The sequence below is a fragment of the Ictidomys tridecemlineatus genome, chromosome 5 (genome assembly GCF_052094955.1).
Source record: "Ictidomys tridecemlineatus isolate mIctTri1 chromosome 5, mIctTri1.hap1, whole genome shotgun sequence".
NCBI classification, from domain to species: domain Eukaryota; kingdom Metazoa; phylum Chordata; class Mammalia; order Rodentia; family Sciuridae; genus Ictidomys; species Ictidomys tridecemlineatus.
The window spans coordinates 66,986,806-67,009,171 of NC_135481.1; the positions used below are offsets into that span (position 1 = coordinate 66,986,806).

At 37.4% G+C, this 22,366-nt stretch overlaps 1 protein-coding gene and 1 long non-coding RNA gene across 5 annotated transcripts in view; one reads left to right on the plus strand and one right to left on the minus strand.

The window, feature by feature from the left end:
• Positions 1 to 93: 93 nt before the first annotated feature.
• Positions 94 to 2,685, plus strand: LOC120886707 (uncharacterized). The gene is made up of 2 exons (XR_005729789.2): positions 94 to 1,947; positions 2,419 to 2,685. It is a non-coding gene; the product is annotated as an uncharacterized LOC120886707 (long non-coding RNA).
• Positions 2,686 to 13,605: 10,920 nt separating this feature from the next.
• Klhdc1 (kelch domain containing 1) overlaps positions 13,606 to 22,366 on the minus strand; it is a 49,841-nt gene continuing 41,080 nt past the window's right edge. For all 4 annotated transcript variants that reach the window (XM_078050169.1, XM_078050168.1, XM_078050171.1 and 1 more), the window contains 2 exons: positions 22,223 to 22,275; positions 13,606 to 18,004 (listed from right to left, as the gene is read on the minus strand). In XM_078050169.1, coding sequence (XP_077906295.1) covers positions 17,818 to 18,004; positions 22,223 to 22,275 — 240 coding nt within the window. In that variant the 3' untranslated portion in view covers positions 13,606 to 17,817. The remainder of the gene's footprint in view (positions 18,005 to 22,222; positions 22,276 to 22,366) is intronic.

Below are 22,366 nucleotides of genomic sequence, written 5' to 3' on the forward strand. Positions count from 1 at the left end.
GACCCCAGCTCCAGTGACTCGCAGCTTCGCTGAGCGGTGCCAACTGGGCTCCCTGCAGGTTCTGCTCAGGCTCCGCGGGCGTTCTGATTTTTACTGCTGCAAACTGCCTTCCAGTTTGGAGAATCGTATTAAAAGGCGTATCATAAACTGTAACCGCTCAGCTCTCCAGAAGGAAAGTGAATCCTACTCACAGGTTTTGGGGGTTTTGTTTTTTCTTATATGATACATTTAAGTTAGGCCAAAAGGAAATCACAAATTATCTAAACTACATAACTCACGTGTAACTTATTAGGGGTTGGACTAGAATACATCTTAAATTCCTAATTTAATGGTGCCTCTAGAATTTGCGGTGGGAGCGGCGTGCTTCATTGTCCTCTCTTTCCCCCTTCTTCACCCTGGAACAGTACACAGAACAGCAATACACTGAACAACAAAAAGCATTTTTTTTTCCACTTAAATTTTTGTTGTCTGAAACTTTCTCTGCTGACATTATGCTCACTTGAATTCAGAGAAGAGAGTTACTTAATAGGACTAATTTAAGCCTCCAAAAAGAAACAAATCTGGTAGCTGTTGAGACTTTCTTTGCTACTCACCTTGGTTTATACTAGGCTCACCAATGTGGCTCACCAGGATTTCTTGGAGTAGTGTCCCTTCCCGATGTGATGGATTTGTGCTTACTACAATTTTGGGGGAAGTGGGGGTGCCGAGGATTGAACTCAGAGGCACTTGACCACTGAGTCACATCCCCAGCCCTATTTTGTATTTTATTTGGAAATAATGTCTTAACTGAGTTGCTTAGTGCTTTGCTTTGCTGAGGCTGGCTTTGAACTCCTGCCTCAGCCTCCGATCCTCTGGGATTACAGGCGCGCGCCATCGGCGCTTAGTATAATTTGGGGTTAGAAAAGTTTTATTGTGAAGCAGCTTTGCAAATCTTTATCAGGTCATTTTGACACGAGAGAAAAAGCGTCCGAAGCGGAGTCCGAAGAAGAGTTCCCGGGAAGAAGGGGGGGACTCGACTCAGTACCAGCGGGGTTCTTGGCATAGAAGGGAAAATAATTTCAATACGTGCCAGCTGGGGACATCGACGGGTCATTTAGAAACGTAGGTACACCTTCAAGGGAGAATGCAGGTCCTTATTCAGAGTGAGAGACAGGTTTGAACAGTTCCCCTGCAGTTATTTTAAGGGAAACTTGGTGCGTGGCGACGGTGGCGCACGGAATTCCAGCAACTCCGGAGGCTGAGGCGGGAAGATCACAGGTTTGAAGCCAGCCTCGACAAGTTAGCTAGGCCCTAACCAACTTAATGAGACTTTCTCAAGATAAAAAAAAGCTGAGGATGTAGTACAGTAGTTCCCTTGGGGTCAGTCCCCAGTGAGTACGCACATACATACCTATGTAAAGGGGTGTCTATGTAGGAAGATCCCAGTCTGGCAATCTCAAGACGGTTTATGGTGGTCTGGACAGTCAAGATCTTCAGGCTGACATGGTTTTCCTTATCTGATCATTCAGTCGTGCTGGAAAAGTCCCTTAAATTATCGTTTCCTTGAAACATCATATTTGCTCTTGCTTAGTCTATTTATTGGGGGTTTAATGATTCACAGATAAAATTACAGATTTCCCAGGAATTGGGGAGTAACAAGCTGGCAAGGGAGGACAGCTCAGGGAGCAAAGGGCCTGGAAAAGTTTGAAGTATTTTTGAATTAAAATCCTTAAAATCTTTTTTCCTTTTCCTTCCTTTGTGTTTTTTTTTGTTTTTGTTTTTGTTTTACTTTGCTTTATTTTGATTTTTGGTATTGGAGATTGAACCCAGGGGTATCTAACCATTGGGAAAGATCCTCAGCCCTTTTTATTTTTTTTTTACTTTGAGACAGGGTCTCACTAAGTTGCTGAAATTGGCTTTGAATTTGGGATCCTCCTCCTGCAGCCTCCTGAACTTCTGGGATTACAGGTGTGCACCACCCCACCCTTTATGTCTCCTTTCTATTTATTTCTCACGCCTTCTATCCTACCTCAACTTTACTAACAACTTTTGAGTTGGCTCTCACAGTTCTTGGGATAGAGTTCAAAATTCTTATCTTGGTGAGTACAGGACCCAGCATGGCCTGGCCCCAGCTTATCTTCCAGCTCCATTTGGGGGCTGTCCTTTGCTCCTTCCAGTTTACATTAGCATTCTCTTGGCTCTTGAAACACATTTGGCTCTTTGTAACTTAAGGCCTTCACATCTTGTGGTTCCCTATTCCTAGAAATCTAAATCATCTGTCACCTCTCAACTTAATTCAAATTTTCTCAAGGAAACCCAGATTCCCCCAGGCAACTTTTAGTTTCCCTGTTAGAAACTGTTAGCTGCTTCTGCTTCTCCATAGCTCTGAATCAACTAAAACCAATATAATTATTTGTCATTCTTGGTTCCCCTTACTAGATTGTAAACTTGAAGTAGGACCCTATTCAAGTGATGATCCAAGTTATAAAACGACCTCCTGTCACAAAAACATGAGAAGTTTGTTTTTCCTTTGGATGAAGCTGACTAGCTAACAGTTACCTTAATTACCAGGTGACTCTAGGATGAACTATGTGCGACAAATGGAGCTGTTAAGTCTTATTTTAGAACTAGCTATTGTTTACCTTGAGAACATGTATGTATTGGACTGTTTCTGCATCACTGTATAAAAAGATGATATTTCTTTGATTTTGTGATCTCTTAGTAGCTTGCCTATGATAGACATCACATTTTGGTTTAATGTTTATTCAACAACCAAAACTGTTTGCATTATCTGTGTTTGTGGAGAGATGTTCTGGGTTGAGAGATTTTGTTTTAAATTTTATTTCACCAACAGGAGCATTCAGAAAATATTTGTCACAGATCTGAGTTGCCATAGTAATTAGAGATATGAAATTGGGAATAGACTGAAGAATGCTTTCTAATAGCATACTTACAAAATTCTTATGAAAGACTCCTTCTTTGAACTAGGTCATTGCTTGATTCCTATGGAATTATAAATTTCTACATTACATTCTATCCTCAGAATCCTAAGGGATCACAGAATCAAGGGGACTGAATCTAGAACCATAAACAACATCTCTGGATGCGTGAATTAATATATATTTTACCTAGAGTCAAATATGTACAGATGCTCCTTAATTTTGGATAGGGTTATATCCCAGTAAGCACACTGCAAGTCGAAATTATCACAAATTAAAAATGCATTTAATACACCTAAATTACTATCATAGCTTTAGCACATAGCACACTATAGAATACCAGTTGTTTACACTGCTGGTCACATGACTGACTAGGAGCAGCTGCTCACTGCCACAGCTCAGCATTGCAAGAAAGTATGAGTCACATAATCCACATCCTAGGAAAATATAAAATTAAAAATTTGAAGTATGATTTCTATTGAATACAAATCACTTCTGTACCCACTATAAAATAAAAATATCACTAGGTGGAACCATTGTAAGTTGGGGACTGACTGTGTGTGTTTGTGTATATGTGTTTACCATTTAATACAACACTATAATGATCGCTTTTAATTTCTTTATATGTATCAAGCCATACTCTTATTATACTTATGAGAATGAAAACAAAAAGTCTTAAAACACATTAACTAGTTGTACTCTAAGCAGAATTTCTCAAAGAGGAAGCATGGCCCCAGGCTCTCTGGATACCTGGAGATCTTTTCAGGAGTTCCTCAAGTAACTCATGCAGGGGATGGGGTTGTAGCTCAGTGGTAGAGCACTTGCCTGGCATGTGTGAGACACTGGGTTTGATCCCCAGCACCACATAAAATAAATAAAATAAAGATAATGTGCCCATCTATAACTAAAAATATTTTGTCTACCACGCGGCCTGCGCAATGGTTTCATTAATGAGGTTCTAGGCATAAAGTTAGTTAGAAGAGATCGAAATAAAACACAAAGACTCAGTTACCTTATATCTATTGCTAGGTCCGAGACGGCTCCCCTCTCTGGTTCGCTCCTGTAGCCGCCCAGCAGGGCAGCAGGGATTACTCAGGGCTAGCAGGAGAGAGAGAGTGAACACACCAGGGACTAGCCTTTTATTGGGGAACAAGAGATTCAGGGGAGAATTCCATCCAATGAAGGTTGAGGGGGGGCTGCACTCCAAGGTCAGGGTCAGTGATTGGGTCCCCGGGGTCAGTGGTCAGGCACACCCTCACATGGATGGGCTCTCATCAGGAAAGGGTCGGGAAAGCTTCGACATAGCCAAAGCGCCTCAGGCCCTTAATGAGAGTCACCCAATCACGTGTTAGAATGGCTTCCCACATATCGCCCCTTTGTTTTCTTAACAATGAGGGGGCGGTTCACTCTCTGGAATTTCTGGATTCTTGATTGGAAGACTTGCCATCCTATAGTTACAATACAAAAGAGAATTAACAGCAAAGAGAATAATCCAATAATGTACCAAGTGGAGTGTTTAAGAATATTTCCAGGGTTGAATCCATTTAACTCCTTCAATATTTGGTTAGCCAAAGAAGAAGGATCTGAAAAATTAGCTCTATTATTTTGAATGTCTTGGATATGGTGATGAAGTTCCAGAATATCCAAGCTATTATTACTCTTTTGCCAAATACCTAATAAATGGTTTTTAACCTTCTCCCAATCCCAGAGAGAAGCATTGTACTTGGCAGCTGTAACACACACATACTTATAATTAGCATGGCATTTAAGCCTTTCTTTAAATTTTAAGGCTGAAAGTTCATTACCTATGTCTATAACAGTCGCCTCTAAGGCGTTTAATTTAGTCTCAATCCTTTCATCAATATTTACTTGATTATGCAGAGCCTCAGAAGTATTTTGAGCTAAATTATTAAGAAATTTTGCATGTTGAATATTCTGAGACAATGACAGAGACGCAGAGACAGTTGAGGCAATAAATGAGACCAGTGCTAAAACACCAACAATTATGACTCCAATAGCACGTTTAGGTCTTGTTAGCTGGGCATGAATTTGCTGCAAGACTTGTAAACCAGCATCAGCATACCATGGCTCTGAAATATTAGCAGGTAATAAAACGAAAGAGGGCTGATGAAGTATCAGCACTCCTTTTCCTCCATTATACCTAGTAATACAATTGGTTTAGATTGCACTTATTACAAGTAACAATATATCTGTCATCTATCCATTTAACTTTTACATTTCCAATAATTAAAACATAAGGAGATTGGACACAAGCTCTTAAGCCATAGCAAGATCCCTCTTTACAGTTCTTGCCGACAAATTTTGGTAAAGGTTTATCTGTAAAATGTAAATATTCTGAGGCAGCGATTAAACGCCAAATATCTTTTGAATACCTCCTTTACTATAAGTCAAAATATTACTAACAAATCCTGCAGGTGTCATAGCAGAATTTCTTCGTAATTGTCTCTTGTCAATTTTTGGAGACCAGTCTAAAATATACCCACTATCTTTAGACACCTTATGTTGTACAGGAAAGGCATTTACACAATCCATCCATTTAGGAAAGGTGCCGATCTCAATTATAGAACTATTTGGACAGTGGGGTATCGGTGGAGGTTTTGCAGAAATGACTGGCTTGTTATGGGAAAGTCCCATCTTAATTACTGATCTAGTATTAGGTTTTAAGTCCCCATAAATAGAATTATTTGTCAGTCTAGGTTTACCAATCGCTCTCTTTTCTTCAAATGATACTTTCAGACAGCCAGCATGTTTATCATGTGACCAACACAAAGGTAATTGGGCACTTTAGCCAGAATAATTAAATCTAGTCACATGATTGGGAGTAATATGAGTATCTGTAAATCCTCCCATCATGAATGAGTCATTAGTAAACACTGGAATAGATTCTCCAGTCCACACAGCTGGGTGTACCAGGGGTGGATCTGGGAAATATGTCCAATAAGTATCAACTTGATTCCCTTTTACCTGACAGCCCAGTAGGGCAATTACTGTCGCTACCATCAAGACTGGGGTCCTGTTCTTTCCTAGGCATCGAAGTATTCGGGAAGCCTGGGTTGTTAGCTTCTTCACGTCTTTCCACGAAATCAGCTTTTCGGCTGGTTCAATCTGGTCTTTCTTCATCTTTCTCCGAAATCTCCTTCTGGGTAGTGGCTCCTCTGGGTCGATCCTCAGTCGCTTGAATCTGGGTTCCATCTCCTCCATGTCTGATAGCACGTTCAGGCACCCAAATAGGATGGAAAGCACCTTCTGGGAAGATACAAGCATGGCCTTTTCCCCACATTATTACCGGGTCCGGTCCCTTCCACTGACCAGTCTGTAAATCTTTCCACAGAACTCTGCCTAAAGGATCTGTTACTGAGGGAGACATCTGCCTCTCAGCAGCAGTGTGACCTTCTGAGTCACAGTTTAAAAAATTTAAAACAAACAAGGCATGATTAAGGCTATTTTGGGGAGTCACAACCCTATTCCCCCCTTTTAATTTTTGTAATTGAAGTTTAATAGATAAATGAGCTCGTTACACAATGGCTTGACCTTGGGGGTTATAAGGAATTCCTGTTTTATGATTAATTTTAAACTCTTGGCAAAATTGTTGAAAAGAAGAGCTTACATAAGCTGGAGCATTATCTGTTTTAATCTGCATAGGGCACCCTAAAACGGAAAAAGCTACTAAGCAATGAGAAATTACATGTTGAGTATTTTCCTTAGTACGTGCTGTGGCAAAAATAAATCTAGAATAAGTGTCCACTATGACATGCACATAACATTGCTTACCAAATTGAGGAATATGAGTTACATCCATCTGCCATATCTGATTTGGTTTTAATCCACAGGGATTTACCCCTGATGGCAGAGATGGAATGTGAATAACACACTTAGGGCATTGGCTTACAATCTGACGAGCTTGTTCTCTGGTAATACTAAATTTTTTACGTAAGCTAGAAGCATTTTGATGATGCAAGGAATGGGAAGCTAGTGCACAGTCATATGAAGACATTTGTTGACAAAAAGCTACTAACATCAATTTTGTCATTACCTGAAACTAGAGGTCCAGGAAGATTAGTATGGGCATGTATGTGTCCTATGAAACATGGGTACTTTCGCATTAGCACTGTCTTTTGCAAATTATGAAATAATTCAAATAACTCCTGTGATGAAGTAAACCCAATCATTGAGGTTTCAATATTTTTGGTAACTCTGACTACATATAAGCTGTCAGAATAAATATTAATAGGCTCATTTGAAAAGTAATCTAAGGCACAAATCAGAGCTTGAAGCTCTGCTCTTTGGGCAGAAGTATAAGAAGTTTGTATCACCTCTGTGTGAACACGACTGAAAAATCCTGCCTTACCTGAGTTGGAACCATCCGTGAACACCGATAAAGCTTCCTCTATTGGATGAGAACATATAATTTTTGGAAAAATGAGTGACGTTAATGATGCAAATTGTACAATCTTATCACGAGGATAATGGCAATCTATCTGGCCGGGAAAATCAGCAAAAGCTATCTGCCATGAGCTAGAAGTTTGAAAAAGCCAATTAGTCTGTTGAACAGAAAATGGAATAATTATGATATCAGGTTCAGATCCAATTAATTGTAAAATCCTAGTTCTACCTTTAATTACTAATTGAGCTATGGAATCATGAAAAGGAATTAATGTTTTTTGTGGGGAGTGGGATAAATAAATCCACTCAATAACTCCTAATCTTTGCCATATGGCTCCTGTTGGGGTATGTTCAGTTGGAAATATTAATAAATACACTATTTCTTTAGGATCTATTCTAATAAGTTGTGCATTTTTTATTGCATTTTCAACTTTTCTTAAGGCTGATTTAGCCTCCAAAATTAGCTGACGTGGAGAGGTTGGAGAAGGATTTCCTTGTAATATCTGAAATAAAGGACTTAACTCAGAAGTAGTTAGTTTTAAGGATGGCCTCAGCCAGTTAATATCTCCTAATAGTTTTTGAAAATCATTAAGGGTACGTAACTCTTTAACTCTTATCTGAAGATTTTGAGGACAGATTTACGTCCTTGAATTATCTGACCTAGATATTGAAAAGGAGATACCTTTTGAATTTTTTGAGGAGCTATACATAAACCCATCGCTGTAAGCGAAGTCTCTGAGTAAAAATTTCTGAAAGTACCTGTGGATTAGCATGAGCCAATAATATATCATCCATAAAATGAATAATATATGCATCAGGAAAGCTATTTCTTATGGGATCTATCGCCTGATCAACGGATTTTTGACACAGTGTAGGACTATGACGCATTCCTTGAGGGAGTACCTTCCAGCAATATCTTTTAACAGGTTCCTTAAAATTAATTGCTGGGACAGTGAAAGCAAATCTTTCACAATCTTCAGGATGTAACCTTATAGAGAAAAAGCAGTCTTTTAAATTTATTACCATCAAGCTATAATCTAAAGGAATGGCTGTGGGGGAGGGAAGTCCTGGCTGTAATGATCCCATAGACTGAATTGCATGATTTATCACCCTTAAATCCTGTAGCAATCTCCAATTTCCTGACTTTTTCTTAATAACAAAAATAGGTGTGTTCCAAGGACTAAGCTTTGGTTCAATATGACCAGCCTGAAGTTGTTCCTCAACTAATCTATGAATTACTTTAAGTTTTTCCCCTGAGATGGGCCACTGAGGAATCTATATAGGCTCCTTTGTGAGCCACGTGATTTTTTCAGCTGTCTTAGGGATGGGGAAGTACTCAGGGCCCCTAGTTAAAATTTTGGTTTGGAGCATTTAATAATCTTTGTCATGGAGACTGGCTTGTAAACAGATACTCTTCCTGAAAGGTCTCCTTATCATCTCCAGGAAAATACCTCTGATTAACTTCCTCAACTGACCTTATAGAATTTGGAGTAACTAATAATAATCCCATTTTGGCTAAAATATCTCTTCCCCATAGGTTAGCTGGTAAAGACTCTAACACATAAGGCTTAAATACTCCACTGTTCCCATCAGAATATTCCCAACGGAGATAGTTGACACTTTGAGCAGGCTGTGAAACCTGTCCTATTCCCTCTAGGTTAGCTGGTGCTACATGCAAAGGCCAGTTCCTAAGGACAAAACCTACTAGACAATACCAAGATGTAAGCCCCTGTGTCTATTATTCCTAGAAAATTTTTATTATTAATTCTAAGTTTTAATAAAGGGCGTTCTTGCCGTACTAACTGTGACCAGTATACTCTGTCCGGTTGTTTAGAAACTGAACCTACCGGCAGGTGCCTTTCTGAGACACAAGGCAATAATATTAATTGGGCAAAGGTATCCTTTGGGGTGAGCCTTAGGGCATAATTTGATTTTACAGTAACATATAACTGTCCTTTAAATTCTGAATCTATCACACCAGGTATCACTTCGATGGCTCCCTTTAAATTATTACATCCCAAAATTAAACCTACAGTATTATCAGGAAGCGGCCCGAAAATCCCAGTAGGAATTTGTTCTGGCCCCGTTTCAGGATTTAACTCAACTGTCTTTGAAGGTCCTAAGAAAACTGTCTGTGATCTCTGTCCCTGTCTGGGTAAAAATTGAGGACTGTCCTCGTTGGCGCCAGTGACGTCACACTCTGCGACCTCCCTTGGAATTCCCCATATTGTTGTTCGGCTCCCGCTTGGAGGAAATGATGGCGGCGAGAAGGCGGGCTCATCCGTGCCATCTGAATCCACCTCGTGGGGCTGCGAGTTTAAGTTCACATTTCTAACCTTTGGCTTGGCTTTTAGTGCCTTTGTTTTTAAAGGGCTTAAGGGAAAGGGAATTAACTTAGCCTCAGGCTGATTCTCCACTTGAATAGACCTAATAGCTCCTTGAATGCCTTTTAAAAAGTCCTCAGGGGGCCACGAACTCTGGCCCATATATTCAAAAAGACAAACTTCTAGAGCAGTCCATGTTTTCTGTATATTTTCTATGCCTCCAGGTAGTTCATTAGAAAGACAAACTTTCTGTAACTTCCTTCCTAATTTCTCCCAAGTAAGTAAATTTGGAGATTCCTGTTCACAAAACCAAGGACAATATTCACCTACAATCTTTAAAAAATGTAATAACTGAGTTTTCTTTATCTGTTTTACTTTCTGATTAATTATACTGTCTAAAATAGTCAGGTACATTTTCTTATCCGTAGAAGTGGAATTTCCCATTTTAATTAATTTAACGTCTCTTTCCTTCAATAACTCCAGGTACTTTTGTGACCCAAATGTTACCTCTTCCTTTATCTTTATTCTTTTCCTTATCTTTATAGCGCGCTCCCACTCAATCAAACTATAGAATGCCCCCCTCGTGGGCGCCAATTCTACCACGCGGCCTGCGCAATGGTTTCATTAATGAGGTTCTAGGCATAAAGTTAGTTAGAAGAGATCGAAATAAAACACAAAGACTCAGTTACTTTATATCTATTACTAGGTCCGAGACGGCTTCCCTCTCTGGTTCGCTCCTGTAGCCGCCCAGCAGGGCAGCAGGGATTACTCAGGGCTAGCAGGAGAGAGAGAGTGAACACACCAGGGACTAGCCTTTTATTGGGGAACAAGAGATTCAGGGGAGAATTCCATCCAATGAAGGTTGAGGGGGGGCTGCACTCCAAGGTCAGGGTCAGTGATTGGGTCCCCGGGGTCAGTGGTCAGGCACACCCCCACACGGATAGGCTCTCTCATCAGGAAAGGGTTGGGAAAGCTTTGACATAGCCAAAGCGCCTCAGGCCCTCAATGGGAGTCACCCAATCACGTGTTAGAATGGCTTCCCACAGTTTTGAAACAATCAGTAAGGTGAATACAGAGCCTACAGCTTGGTAGTAAATTTTTACTACTTAACATCAGATAGAACACTAATCTCTAGGGTCTATCAAAAACATCAAAATAACAAATAGCTCAATCAATAAATGGGCCAAGGAACTAAAGAGACACTTCTCAAAAGGTGATATACAATCAACCAATAAATATATGAAAAAATGTTCAACATCTCTAGCAATTAGAGAAATGCAAACCAAAACTACTCTAAGATTTCATCTCATTCCACTCAGAATGGCAGCTATTAAGAATGCAAACAACAATAAGTGTTGATGAGGATGTGGGGGAAAAGGCACTCTCCTACATTGCTGGTGGGACTGAAAATTTGTACAGCCAATATGGAAGCAGTATGGAGATTCCTTGGAAAACTTGGAATGGAACCACCATTTGACCCAGCTATCCGACTCCTCAGTCTATACCCAAAGGACTTAAAAACAGCATACTACAGGAACACAGCCACATCAATGTTTATTGCAGCACAATTCACAATACCTAAACTGTGGAACCAACCTAGATGCCCTTCAGTAGATGAATGGATAAAGAAAATGTGGCATATATACACAATGAAATATTACTCAGCAATAAAAGAGAATAAAAATCATGACATTTGCAGGTAAATGGATGGAGTTGGAGAAGATAATGCTAAGTGAAGTTAACCAATCCAAAAAAAATCAAATGGTGAATGTTTTCTCTGATATAAGGAGGCTGATTCATAGTGGGGTTGAGAGGGAGAGCATGGGAAGACTAGAAGAACTCTAGATAAGGGAAAAGGGAGGGAAGGAAAGGGAGGGGGCCAAGGGAGTAAAAAATATTGTGGAATAAGATGGACATCATTACCCTAAGTACATGTATGAAGACATGAATAGTGTGAATATACTGTGTAAACAACCAGAGATATGACAATGTGTGTTCTATATGTGTGATATGAATTGTAATGCATTCTGCTGTCATATATAGCAAATTAGAATAAAAAAATTTAAAAAATAAAATATAAAAAAGAGCTGGGGATGTGGCTCAGTGGTTAAGCCCCCCCCCCCGGGGTTCAATCCCCAGTAGCAAGAGAAAGTCACCAGAGGCTGACCATAGAGAGGGAAAGCACGGTAGGAAGTGGGCTTTTATTTGGGGGGATTCCAAGGAATAACTCCAAGAAGATGTAACAATCCTTAATGCATATGTGTTAAACTGTTAAAGTATATGAGACAAAAAGTTCTATCCATAAAAGGCAGAAGGGGTAGGATTACAAGGGAGCAGGTGAGTGTAACTCAACCCCAGCAGGTACACCTACACCTGAAGCCACACCTTGCTATCCGAACTGGGACAATACCCAAGTCACTACAAAATGTAGTAATTGGTCAGAGCCTCCTGTATCAGAACTTGAAGGTGTGTTCATTCAGAGCAGCTTCCCACAATAAATCAATCATTTTCCTACACATAAGCAATAAGCAAGTATAATTTGACATTAAAACCATTACTATTTACATTAGCACTCTCCAAAACGAAATACTTAAGTGTAAGTCTAACAAAATATGTACAAGATCTATATGAGGAAAACTACAACCCTCAGATCAAAGATTTCCAAAAACTAAATAAATGGAGAGATTTCCATATTTAGAAATAGCAAGACTCCTAGATGACAGTTCTTCCCAATTTGATCTATAGATACAATATAACACCAATCAAAATTCCCTAAAGTTATTTTGTGAATGCTGACAAATTGATTCTAAAGTATATATGGAGAAGCAAAAGATCCAGGGTAGCCAAGTCAATATTGAAAAAGAAAAAAGTTTGGAACTGATACTACCCAACTTCCAAGATTTGCTATAATGTATGATATTGGTGAAAGAATAAAGAAATAGATCAATGGAACATAATGGAACCTAGAAATAGACTTTCATGAATACTGTCAACTGATCTTTGATAAAGAAGCAAAGATAATACTAACAGAGCATGGGCTAATGAGCTTTTCAAAAAATGATGCTGAAACAACTGGACATCTATATGCAAAAGTATGAATCTAAATAAAGTAAGATCTTAAATGATTCACAAAAATTAAATCAAAATGGAAAAGAGACCTGAAAGTAGAATGCAAAACTATAACATTCCTAGTAGGAAAATATTTCCAGGGAAATATCTGGACAACATTGAGTATGGTGATCTCCTTTAGATACAACACAAAGCAGAGACTATGAAAGAAATAGTTGAGGGCTGGGGTGGTAGTTCCTCAGTGGTGGAGTGCTTGCCCGGCATGTATGAGGCACTGAGTTCAATCCTCAGCACCACATAAATAAATAAATAAAATAAAGATATTGTGTCCATCTACAACTAAAACTGTTTTTTTTTTTTTAAAAAAAGAAATAGTTGACAAGATAGATGGACTTCATTAAAGTTAAAAACTTCTCTGTACAGGACAATGTCAAGAGAACGAAAAGACGCACTACAGATTGGAAGAAAATATTTGTAAGTCATTTATGGTAAAGGACTAAAGGACTATTATCCACAGTATACAAAGAACTCCTAAAACTCAACAATAGTAAAATGAACAATCTGATTGACAATTAGTAAAAGACCTGAACAGCACCTCATCAAAGAAGATATTCAGATGGCAAGTTAAATAAATGAAAAGATGTTCCACATCCATGTATCATTAGTGCATTTTAAATTTAATCAACAATAATATACTATCACACACATATTAGAATTGCCAAAATCCCAAACACTGGTAACATCAAATACTGACAAGGATATGGAATAAAGAAGAAACTTGAATTCATTGCTGGTGGGAATGCAAACTACCAACACCTAATTTGGAAGAGTCTGGTAGTTTTCTACAACACTAACTATACTCTTAACCATATGATCTAACAATCTTGCTCTTTGGTATTTACCCAACTGAACTTAAAGTTTATGTCCACATAAAAACCTTTGTGTGTGTGTGTGTGCGCGTGTGTGTGTATGTGTATGTGTGTGTGCATCCAGACGATGAAACACTCTTCAGTGTTAAAAATGAACAGGCTGGGGCTGGGGATGTGGCTCAAGCGGTAGCGTGCTCGCCTGACATGCATGTGGCCCAGGTTCGATCCTCAGCATCACATACAAACAAAGATGTTTTGTCCACCGAGAACTGAAAAATAAATATTAAAAAATTCTCTCTCTCCCCCTCGCTCTCTCTTTCACTCAATCTCTCTCTTTAAAAAAAATGAATAGGCTGTCAAGCCATGAAGAAACAGAGAAAACTTAAAATACATATTACTAACTAAAGAAGCCAATCTTCACCGTAAGATTTCTACTATATGATATTCTGGAGAAGCAAAATTATGGAAATGGTTAAGAGATCAGTGATTACCAGGGGTAGGGTGAAGAGAAGGAAGAGTAAGCAGAACACAAAAGATATTTTGGGGTAATAAAACTATTTGTATAATACTACAGTAGTGGACAAATGTCATACTCATCCAAACCCATGGAATGTATAACACCAAGATTAAACCCTAACGTAAACTATGGGCTTTGAGTGATTTTAAAAATGTTTTTTTTTTGTGTGTGTGTGTGTGTGTGTGCCCACATATAGAATTGCATTAATATAGTAGTCATCATTTAACCATGGGGGATATGTTCTAAGATCCCCCTCCCCAGTGGATGCCTGAAATCACAGACAATACCAAACCATATATATATATTTTTTTCTTATATGTACATATCTATGATAAAGTTTAATCTATAAATCAGGCACAATAAGAGATTAATAATAATAATTATAAAAATAGAATAATTATAAAAATATACTGTTATAAATGCTATGTGAATGTGGTCTCTCAAAAATATACATATGTGCATATATACATATAAATACATATATATAAATACATATATATATAAATACACATATATATATAAATACATATATATATATACACATACATATATATATATATATATTCCCCCTAAGGCTGGGGATCCAATCCAGGGCCTTGTGCATATTAGGTAAACACTCTACCACTGAGCCACATCCCTAGCCCTCACTTCCTTCAAAATATCTTAATTATTCAATGAACTCTAATAATATTTTTAGACTATGGTTGGCCACAGGTAACTGAAACTGCAGAAAACAAAACTTCAGATGATGGGACTACTATATAGTTGAAATAAAGTCACCAAAAAAAAAGTGCTTAAAGAGGAATTATGTTTCTTAAAATTGGTTACCCCCACCAATGTTCCAAAAGTTTGTTGACAGCATGAACTACCCTGAAAATTCTTAGTAATTTTAGATTACTTATCTCTCAGACACTAATACACAAACATAAATAATGTATTAATGAAAATGTCACTACAAACTGACAGTACAAAGTCTTAAAGAATATTTTTCAGCTTCTAGATGTGAGAGGCTAATAATTTTTAAAGGTGTTTGTGCAAATATACTATTTGTAAAAATGTATACCATTTGATGTGCTATCTATTGTATCATTAAAATGATAACACCTTAGGGCTGGGGATGTGGCTCAAGCGGTAGCGCACTCGCCTGGCATGCGTGCGGCCCGGGTTCGATCCTCAGCACCACATACCAACAAAGATATTGTGTCCGCTGAGAACTAAAAAATAAGTAAATATTTTAAAAAATAAATAAATAAATATTTAAAAAAAAATGATAACACCTTAAAAGAATCCTTCCTAACAGGTGAAGAACATCCTAGGATTCTTATTCCTTGAGAACCCATTTTGTGATCCATCTGAGAAAAACCATTAAACCTGCTAGAATAATCTTCCAGAGAGACAGTAATAAGTATTTAGAAGTAAAGTTGTGAGGCTGTTGTTATCTTCTATATACCCTGGCTTCTATATACTGTGGAAATCAGTGGCACAAAAGTTGATAGTAAAACATCAGCTGGTAAGAAGTGATGAATGAAATGCCATTTAGTCTATGGAAATTAAAACTTTCTAATAGCAGGGAAGCCCTGGTTTAAGCCAAAATTCAGAATATGAAGGTAAAGATCAGAATTTCAGTCACTCCTACCCTAGACTACCTTAAGACACATAACTTTTTGAAGCAGCACAGAATATCAATTCAAATAAAAGTAGTACTAGGGCTGGGGATAGGTTATTTATAGGTTTCATTCCCAAAGTCGAAACAAGAATATGCATTTTGAGGGGGCTAATCCAACTTTTAATGTTTTGAAAAAAACATTTAAAAACAGAAGTGCTCTTTTAATGGGCTGGAGAAAGCATCCACATAATCCAGAAATCATTTTAAAAGGTGTTTGTTCCATTCAATGTCATCCATCACTAACCAATTAGGTTTTGGTGTGTGTGTGTGTGTGTGTGTGTGAGTGTGTGTGTGTGTGTGTATTTTTTGTGGGGGGGTCGGGTGGGGTACCAGGGATTAAAATTAGGGGGTCGGGTGGGGTACCAGGGATTAAAATTAGGGCCACTCAACCACTGAGCTACATTCCCAGCCCTGTTTTGTATTTTATTTAGAGACAGGGCCTCACTGAGTTGCTTAGCATTTCGCTTTTGCTGAAGCTGACTTTGAACTCTCCTCCTCCTGCCTCAGCCTCCTGAACTCCTGGGATTATAGGTGGCCCCCGTGCCCGGCAGATTTTGGTATATTTTTACCTCAACTATAAAATGCTGACTGAAGGTCATCGTAACAAGATCATTTCTCTTAGGATGTGTGTAACTTGTGAGATTCATTTTCTAAATCTGATATGCAGATTAAAAACAGTAAGAAAAAATCAAAACACACTTTTTTTGTACAATGAACTCTAATAACTGGTTCACATTGACAAAACTATGAAACAGTAACTCCATATTCTTTGTACAATAAATAAAAATGTAAACACAAATATTACAATACATAAATAGAAGCTTTATACATCCAAAATACAATACATATATAAAATATATATCTAAATTTAATGACACTACAAACTATAATTTTCACTATAAATTACATATTTCAATGTAGAAATATATTTTTCTGACATTTTAAACTTCAAAAACAACTTGTAAGGTGATAGTGTGGAGAATAGTTTTATATACAAAGCTTTGAAGTAGTTAATTATACCTAATAATGGAAGGGCATGACTGTGTATGATAATATGAAGAAAAATATCTCAATTATGGTAAAAGTACTATTTGAGTAATTCAAAGATACAGGGTTCCATTTCTCGATAGATGGTAAATACTTTTATTTTAAAAGGATTCAAAGGATTTTGAACATCCTGATGTTTTAAGCATCAACTCTATGGAGCAGACTGAGTCAAACTGTGGGCTTTTCATAGTCAAATTGCTATATTACTACCCCATTTTATTGCTTACAAAAATTATTTTTCCAAGGCAAAATGTATTTTAACATGAAATAAATTACCACATCTCAATATTCCAAAGCCTGTATGATAAAATAAACCTTCACTTTATATACATTAAAAATTGGCCTCATATGTGTGTGTGTGTGTGTGTGTATAACTGGACAAACTAAATAACTTAATTGGAGTCAGAATTGAGGACATGTATTTCTCCATCCAAAGGGTGAAGAAAAGTTACAATGTTGCCTAAGAACACTTTACTAAGTAAGTGCCAGAAGGGCTGGAGTTAATACAGTACTGGTATCTGCCTATTTTATGCTTTTTGACCAGCTGTATTAGTTATTTAAGGAGAAGTTTTTAAATAACTATTATAGGAGACAGGTAATTTTAAAGCAACTTGAGAGAATTTATCTTTCTGAAAGTTAGTATGTAATGTTTATACACATATCTACAATTATGTTAGGGAATTTCTGAAGTCCTTAGGGTAACTTTTCTTCTCAAATTTGCATAATCTTTCCAGTAAAGAGTACACATTGATTTAATACCTGTTATAACTCTACTTACTTTCAGAAAGCATATTTGTTCTGTAGATTATAAGGACACTGGTTTACAAATATAATCTGTATTTATATCTCATTTCTGTATATTCCATGCTATATAATAACTTTAACACAGCATTTTGTTTCATATTTTATCCTTTAAATAAAGCCTGCTATGGGGGGGTAAATGTATACTCTGATTGAAATGTTATGTTTAAGTGTATTAGATATATAGAGAGTATATAACAATTCAATTGCTACTGATCCACTGATACTTATTTTCTGTTTCATCTTTTTGGGCTCTTTGTTCTTCTCGGTGATTGGCAGCAGTCCAAAATGTGATTTTTTTGAGTACTTGTTGGAGAAGTTTAGGAGGTAATAGAGATATTTGGCTTTTTAAAATAATAGCATTTTTACCAATACAGTCTAGGCATGACCTGTAAATAAAACATAATAGAATTATTAGTTGATTTTTATATCAGTTTTTTAGTTGTAGATGGACATAATACTTTTTAATTAATTAATTAATTATTTTAAGAGAGAGAGGAGAGAGACACAGAGAGAGAGAATTTTTAAATATCTATCTATTTATTTATTTTTAGTTTTCGGCAGACACAACATCTTTGTTTTTGTATGTGGTGCTGAGGATCGGACCCAGGCTGCACGTATGCCAGGAGAGCGCGCTACCGCTTGAGCCACATCCCCAGCCCCTAATTTATTTATTTTTATGTGGTGCTGAGGATCGAACCCAGGGTATCACATGTGCCAGACAAGTGCTCTACCACTGAGCTATGACCCCAGCCCAAATTATTAGTTTTATAACCTGAAGATATAATATAAAATATTTACAGTTTTTTTTGTGTGTGTGTTGGGGGGCAAGCAATCTATCATTGAACTAAACCCCTAATAAAAATCATTATAAAAATTTTACCTGACATTGTACTTCCTTTATATTGTCTGGAACATAAGAGGATTTTTTTCCCCTAAACACTATAATAGTCATGTATTTTTATTGCAGAGAGATTGTATCTGACCCACATCCAATGGAAACCAAAAATATGTGTGTGTATACATAAATTTGATTCACACACACATATTGGGGATTAAACCCATGGGTGCTCTACCACTGAGCTACACTCCCAGCCCTGTTTTAAATATGAATATATATTTTTTATATTTATATAAACGTATAAATATAAACAATGGGATGATCCCACAGTTCGTTAGATCACGTGATGTGAGAAGAGTAATTGTGTCCTATTGTATCGCAATTACAGTAAGTATTAAATGTCTCCTGACTTAAAATAAAAAGAATATGTTGATGCACTGTGGACAAGCAATTATGTCAAGATAACAGACTTCACATAATAAACACAACTAAATTTGTGCTATATTTGAGTTCTGATATATTAAACTATGCTTAGCAACAAAAAGGAATATACCCAAGCATAGAGAGGCACTGCACTCAGTATCATGGATGACACAAAGAAGCCAAAAGACTGGTGGTCACCTTTGTTTAGCCTGAAAGGCAAGCCCATCCAGTTGTCTACTGTTTTACTTTATCTCATTTCTATATTGATTCATTTCTGTTGCACCACCCTGGCCAAATTCAAACTGTGGATAAAATGAGTCAATCATCTCTCTGCACCTGTGATCTGGCTGCTGAAGAAAACTGTTTCTGCAGATGTGTTACCTCTACATATCAGTTATAGTCTATCTGAGCTGAGCATTACTCTGTTAAAAAATATCCTTGTTCAGCATCTTCTTGTAGTCATCTCAGTACCTTTTCAAATCTCCACCATCTTTAAGTTCATATCTTCACCTCTCTTTTCTCTTACCAGATGACCTCACTTTCAACTAAAACTTTCTCAATACCCTCTTTCCAACCAATAAATATTTGTCTTTATACCCATACTTTCTTCCTTCTCCTCCATTTTAAAAAATATTTTGTTTTAGTTATAATTGGACACAATACCTTTATTTTATTTTTATGAGCTGCTGAGGATCAAACCCAGCACCCTGCATGAGCTAGGTGAGCGCTCTTCCCGTGAGCCACAATCCCAACCCCTTCCTTCTCCTCTATTTTAAAAGAAAAGTATCATTCCTCCAGTCAAGGCTAATTTGACTGTTTGCTAAAATTTACTTCCTTAAGACTATGCCAATTTTTCCTTCAATGTTTTGTGCTTCCAATAACTTAATCCCTAATGGCTTCTTCTCATCACTATATAAACAAATACTCTCCCTTTCTTATCCATGCCATTTAATTTCATTTCATGCCTTTCCATGTGGGCACTCAAATACTTCTTAATCCTTATATATGAAGAACTTGCAAACTAGTTAGGGAAAGTAATAGAGTAAAAGTTGAGTATTAGTATAAACCATCATATTTATAGCAGTCATTTCCAAACTTCTGCATATCAGAATTACCTTGAGATCTTTAAAATTAATCTCCAAAGTACAGGCCACACCCTACACCAATTAAATCAAAATGACTGGGGGTAGAACACTGGTATCAATAGTTTTTGAAGCTCCCCATGAGATTCTAATATGCAGACAAGTTTCAGAACTATCACACTAAGCCAAGGAGCAGTCAAGAAAGACCAAGAAATCTCAGTTTGAGCTAGTCTAATGTTTTTTCAGTGATTCAAGTTGAAGAACATTTGGAAGTTATAGTATACTCCTTGAAATACTGCATGTCATCTCTTTCTCTTTCTCAACCCCTCATATGCCTTCACCCATATTATTCTCACTGCATAAAATCCACATCTATTTGCTGGGCAACTTTGACTTCTTTTAAGTCCTTCTTCCCAACTGTCAATAGGCAGGAAAAAATAGGGGCTTTTCCTACAATCCTCCCAGAAAACTCTGTACATACATTTTGTGTGTGTGTGTGTGTGTGTGTGCGCGTGTGTGTGTGTTATTGAGGATTGAACTCAGGGCTTTGCACATGCTAGGCAAGTGCTTCACCACTGAGCTATATCCCCATCCCAGTTTTGAAACTTGATTTTGAGACAGAGTTTCACTAAATTTTCCAGGTTGACCTTGAATTTGCAGTCCTCCTGCTTCAGTATTCCAGGTAGTTGGGATTATAGTCTACTGCATCAGCCTTGTATATTGTTATGGTTTAGATATTAGGTGTCTCCCAAAAGCTCATGTGTGAGAAAGTTTAGAGGTGAAATGACTGGGATATGAAAACCTTAACTTTTTCAGTGCATTAACCCCCAATAGGAATTAACTGGGTAGTAACTGTAGGCAGGTAGGGTATGGCTGGAGGTGATGGGTCATTGGGGGACATGCCTTCCTGTACACATTTTGTCCCTGGAAAGCAGAGCTGTCTGTCTCTGCTTCCTGGTGGCCATGTCCTGAGCTGCTTTCCTCTACCACATTTTTCATACCATGCTATGATGTTCTGCCTGTTGTTGGGCCCAGAGCAGTGGAGCAAGCCATCTGTGAACTGAGACCTCTGAAACTGTGAGCCCCAAATAAAGTATTCCTCCTCTAAAATTATTCTTGTCAGGTTTTTTTGGTCACAGCAGCAAAAATGCTGACCAAAACATACATTATCTATTTATATTTTTCTTTTTGTGCTATTAGTGCTCTACCCCTGAGCTATATCCCCAGACCTATTAACTAATTGATTAATTTTGATACAAGGTTTCAAGCTGTCTAGGCTGGCTTTGAACTTGTGATGCTCCTGCCTCAGCCTCCCAAGCAGCTGGAATTATAGGCATGTGTTACCTTGACCAGCTACATACTCCTTTTTAGATTAAGAACATATGAGACAAGAAAGTATAAGTCATACCACCAATTTAATAATGGCTTTGAGGTTTAAAAAAATTCTGCTATATTAAATGTGTGAATGTATGTATGTGTGTGTGGTATATGGAGATAGATCAATATGACATATTCTGATTTTCAGAAGTTAAAATTTTTAAGAAGGATTAGAATTAAGGAACTACAGTATGCTTAATATTACCAAATGAACTAAGAGCAATTTTATAAACAAAATAAAAAATGTGATTATACTATATATTTTAATTTCTCCTTCCTTCCTTCCTTCCTCCCTCCCTCCCCCTCCCCTCCCCCTCTTTCTTTCTTTTCTTTCTCTCCTTCCTTCCTTCCTTCCTTCCTTCCTTCCTTCCTTCCTTCCTTCCTTCCTTCCTTCCTTCCTTCCTTCCTTCCTTCCTTCCTTCCTTCCTTCCTTCCTTCCTTCCTTCCTTCCTTCCTTCCTTCCTTCCTTCCTTCCTTCCTTCCTTCCTTTCCTTCTTCTAGAGATTTAATCCCAGGAGCTTTACTACTGAGCTATATCCCTAAATCCTTTTTGTTTTTTATTTTGAGACAGGGTCTCACTAAGTTGTTAGAGCCTTGCTAAATTGCTAAGGCTGTCCTTGAACTTATGATTCTTGTGACTCAAGCTCTTGAGCTTCTGGGATTACAGGTATGAACCACGATGCCTCGCTGTTTATTATAATTAAAAATAATAACACTGGTATATGATTTACCAACATAAATTTGATTTTACTATTAAAAAGACACATATTTTCTTAGGTTCAAGTCATACAAACTACCTGAAAAATATATCTCTTCCCAAAAAGGAGGAAAAAGGAAATGATACATTCCTAGCATGTATATATAAAAATACTGGATTTGCTTACCTGAGTAGTGAATAAGGCTGTGTTTGAAAGATCAATAAATCATTACAGTGACCCTAAAACATAAGAAAGGTCTTATCAGGGATTTTTATAAAAATAACATTGAGTTAATAATATAATGCTTTATTGTATTTTACACATGTAAAA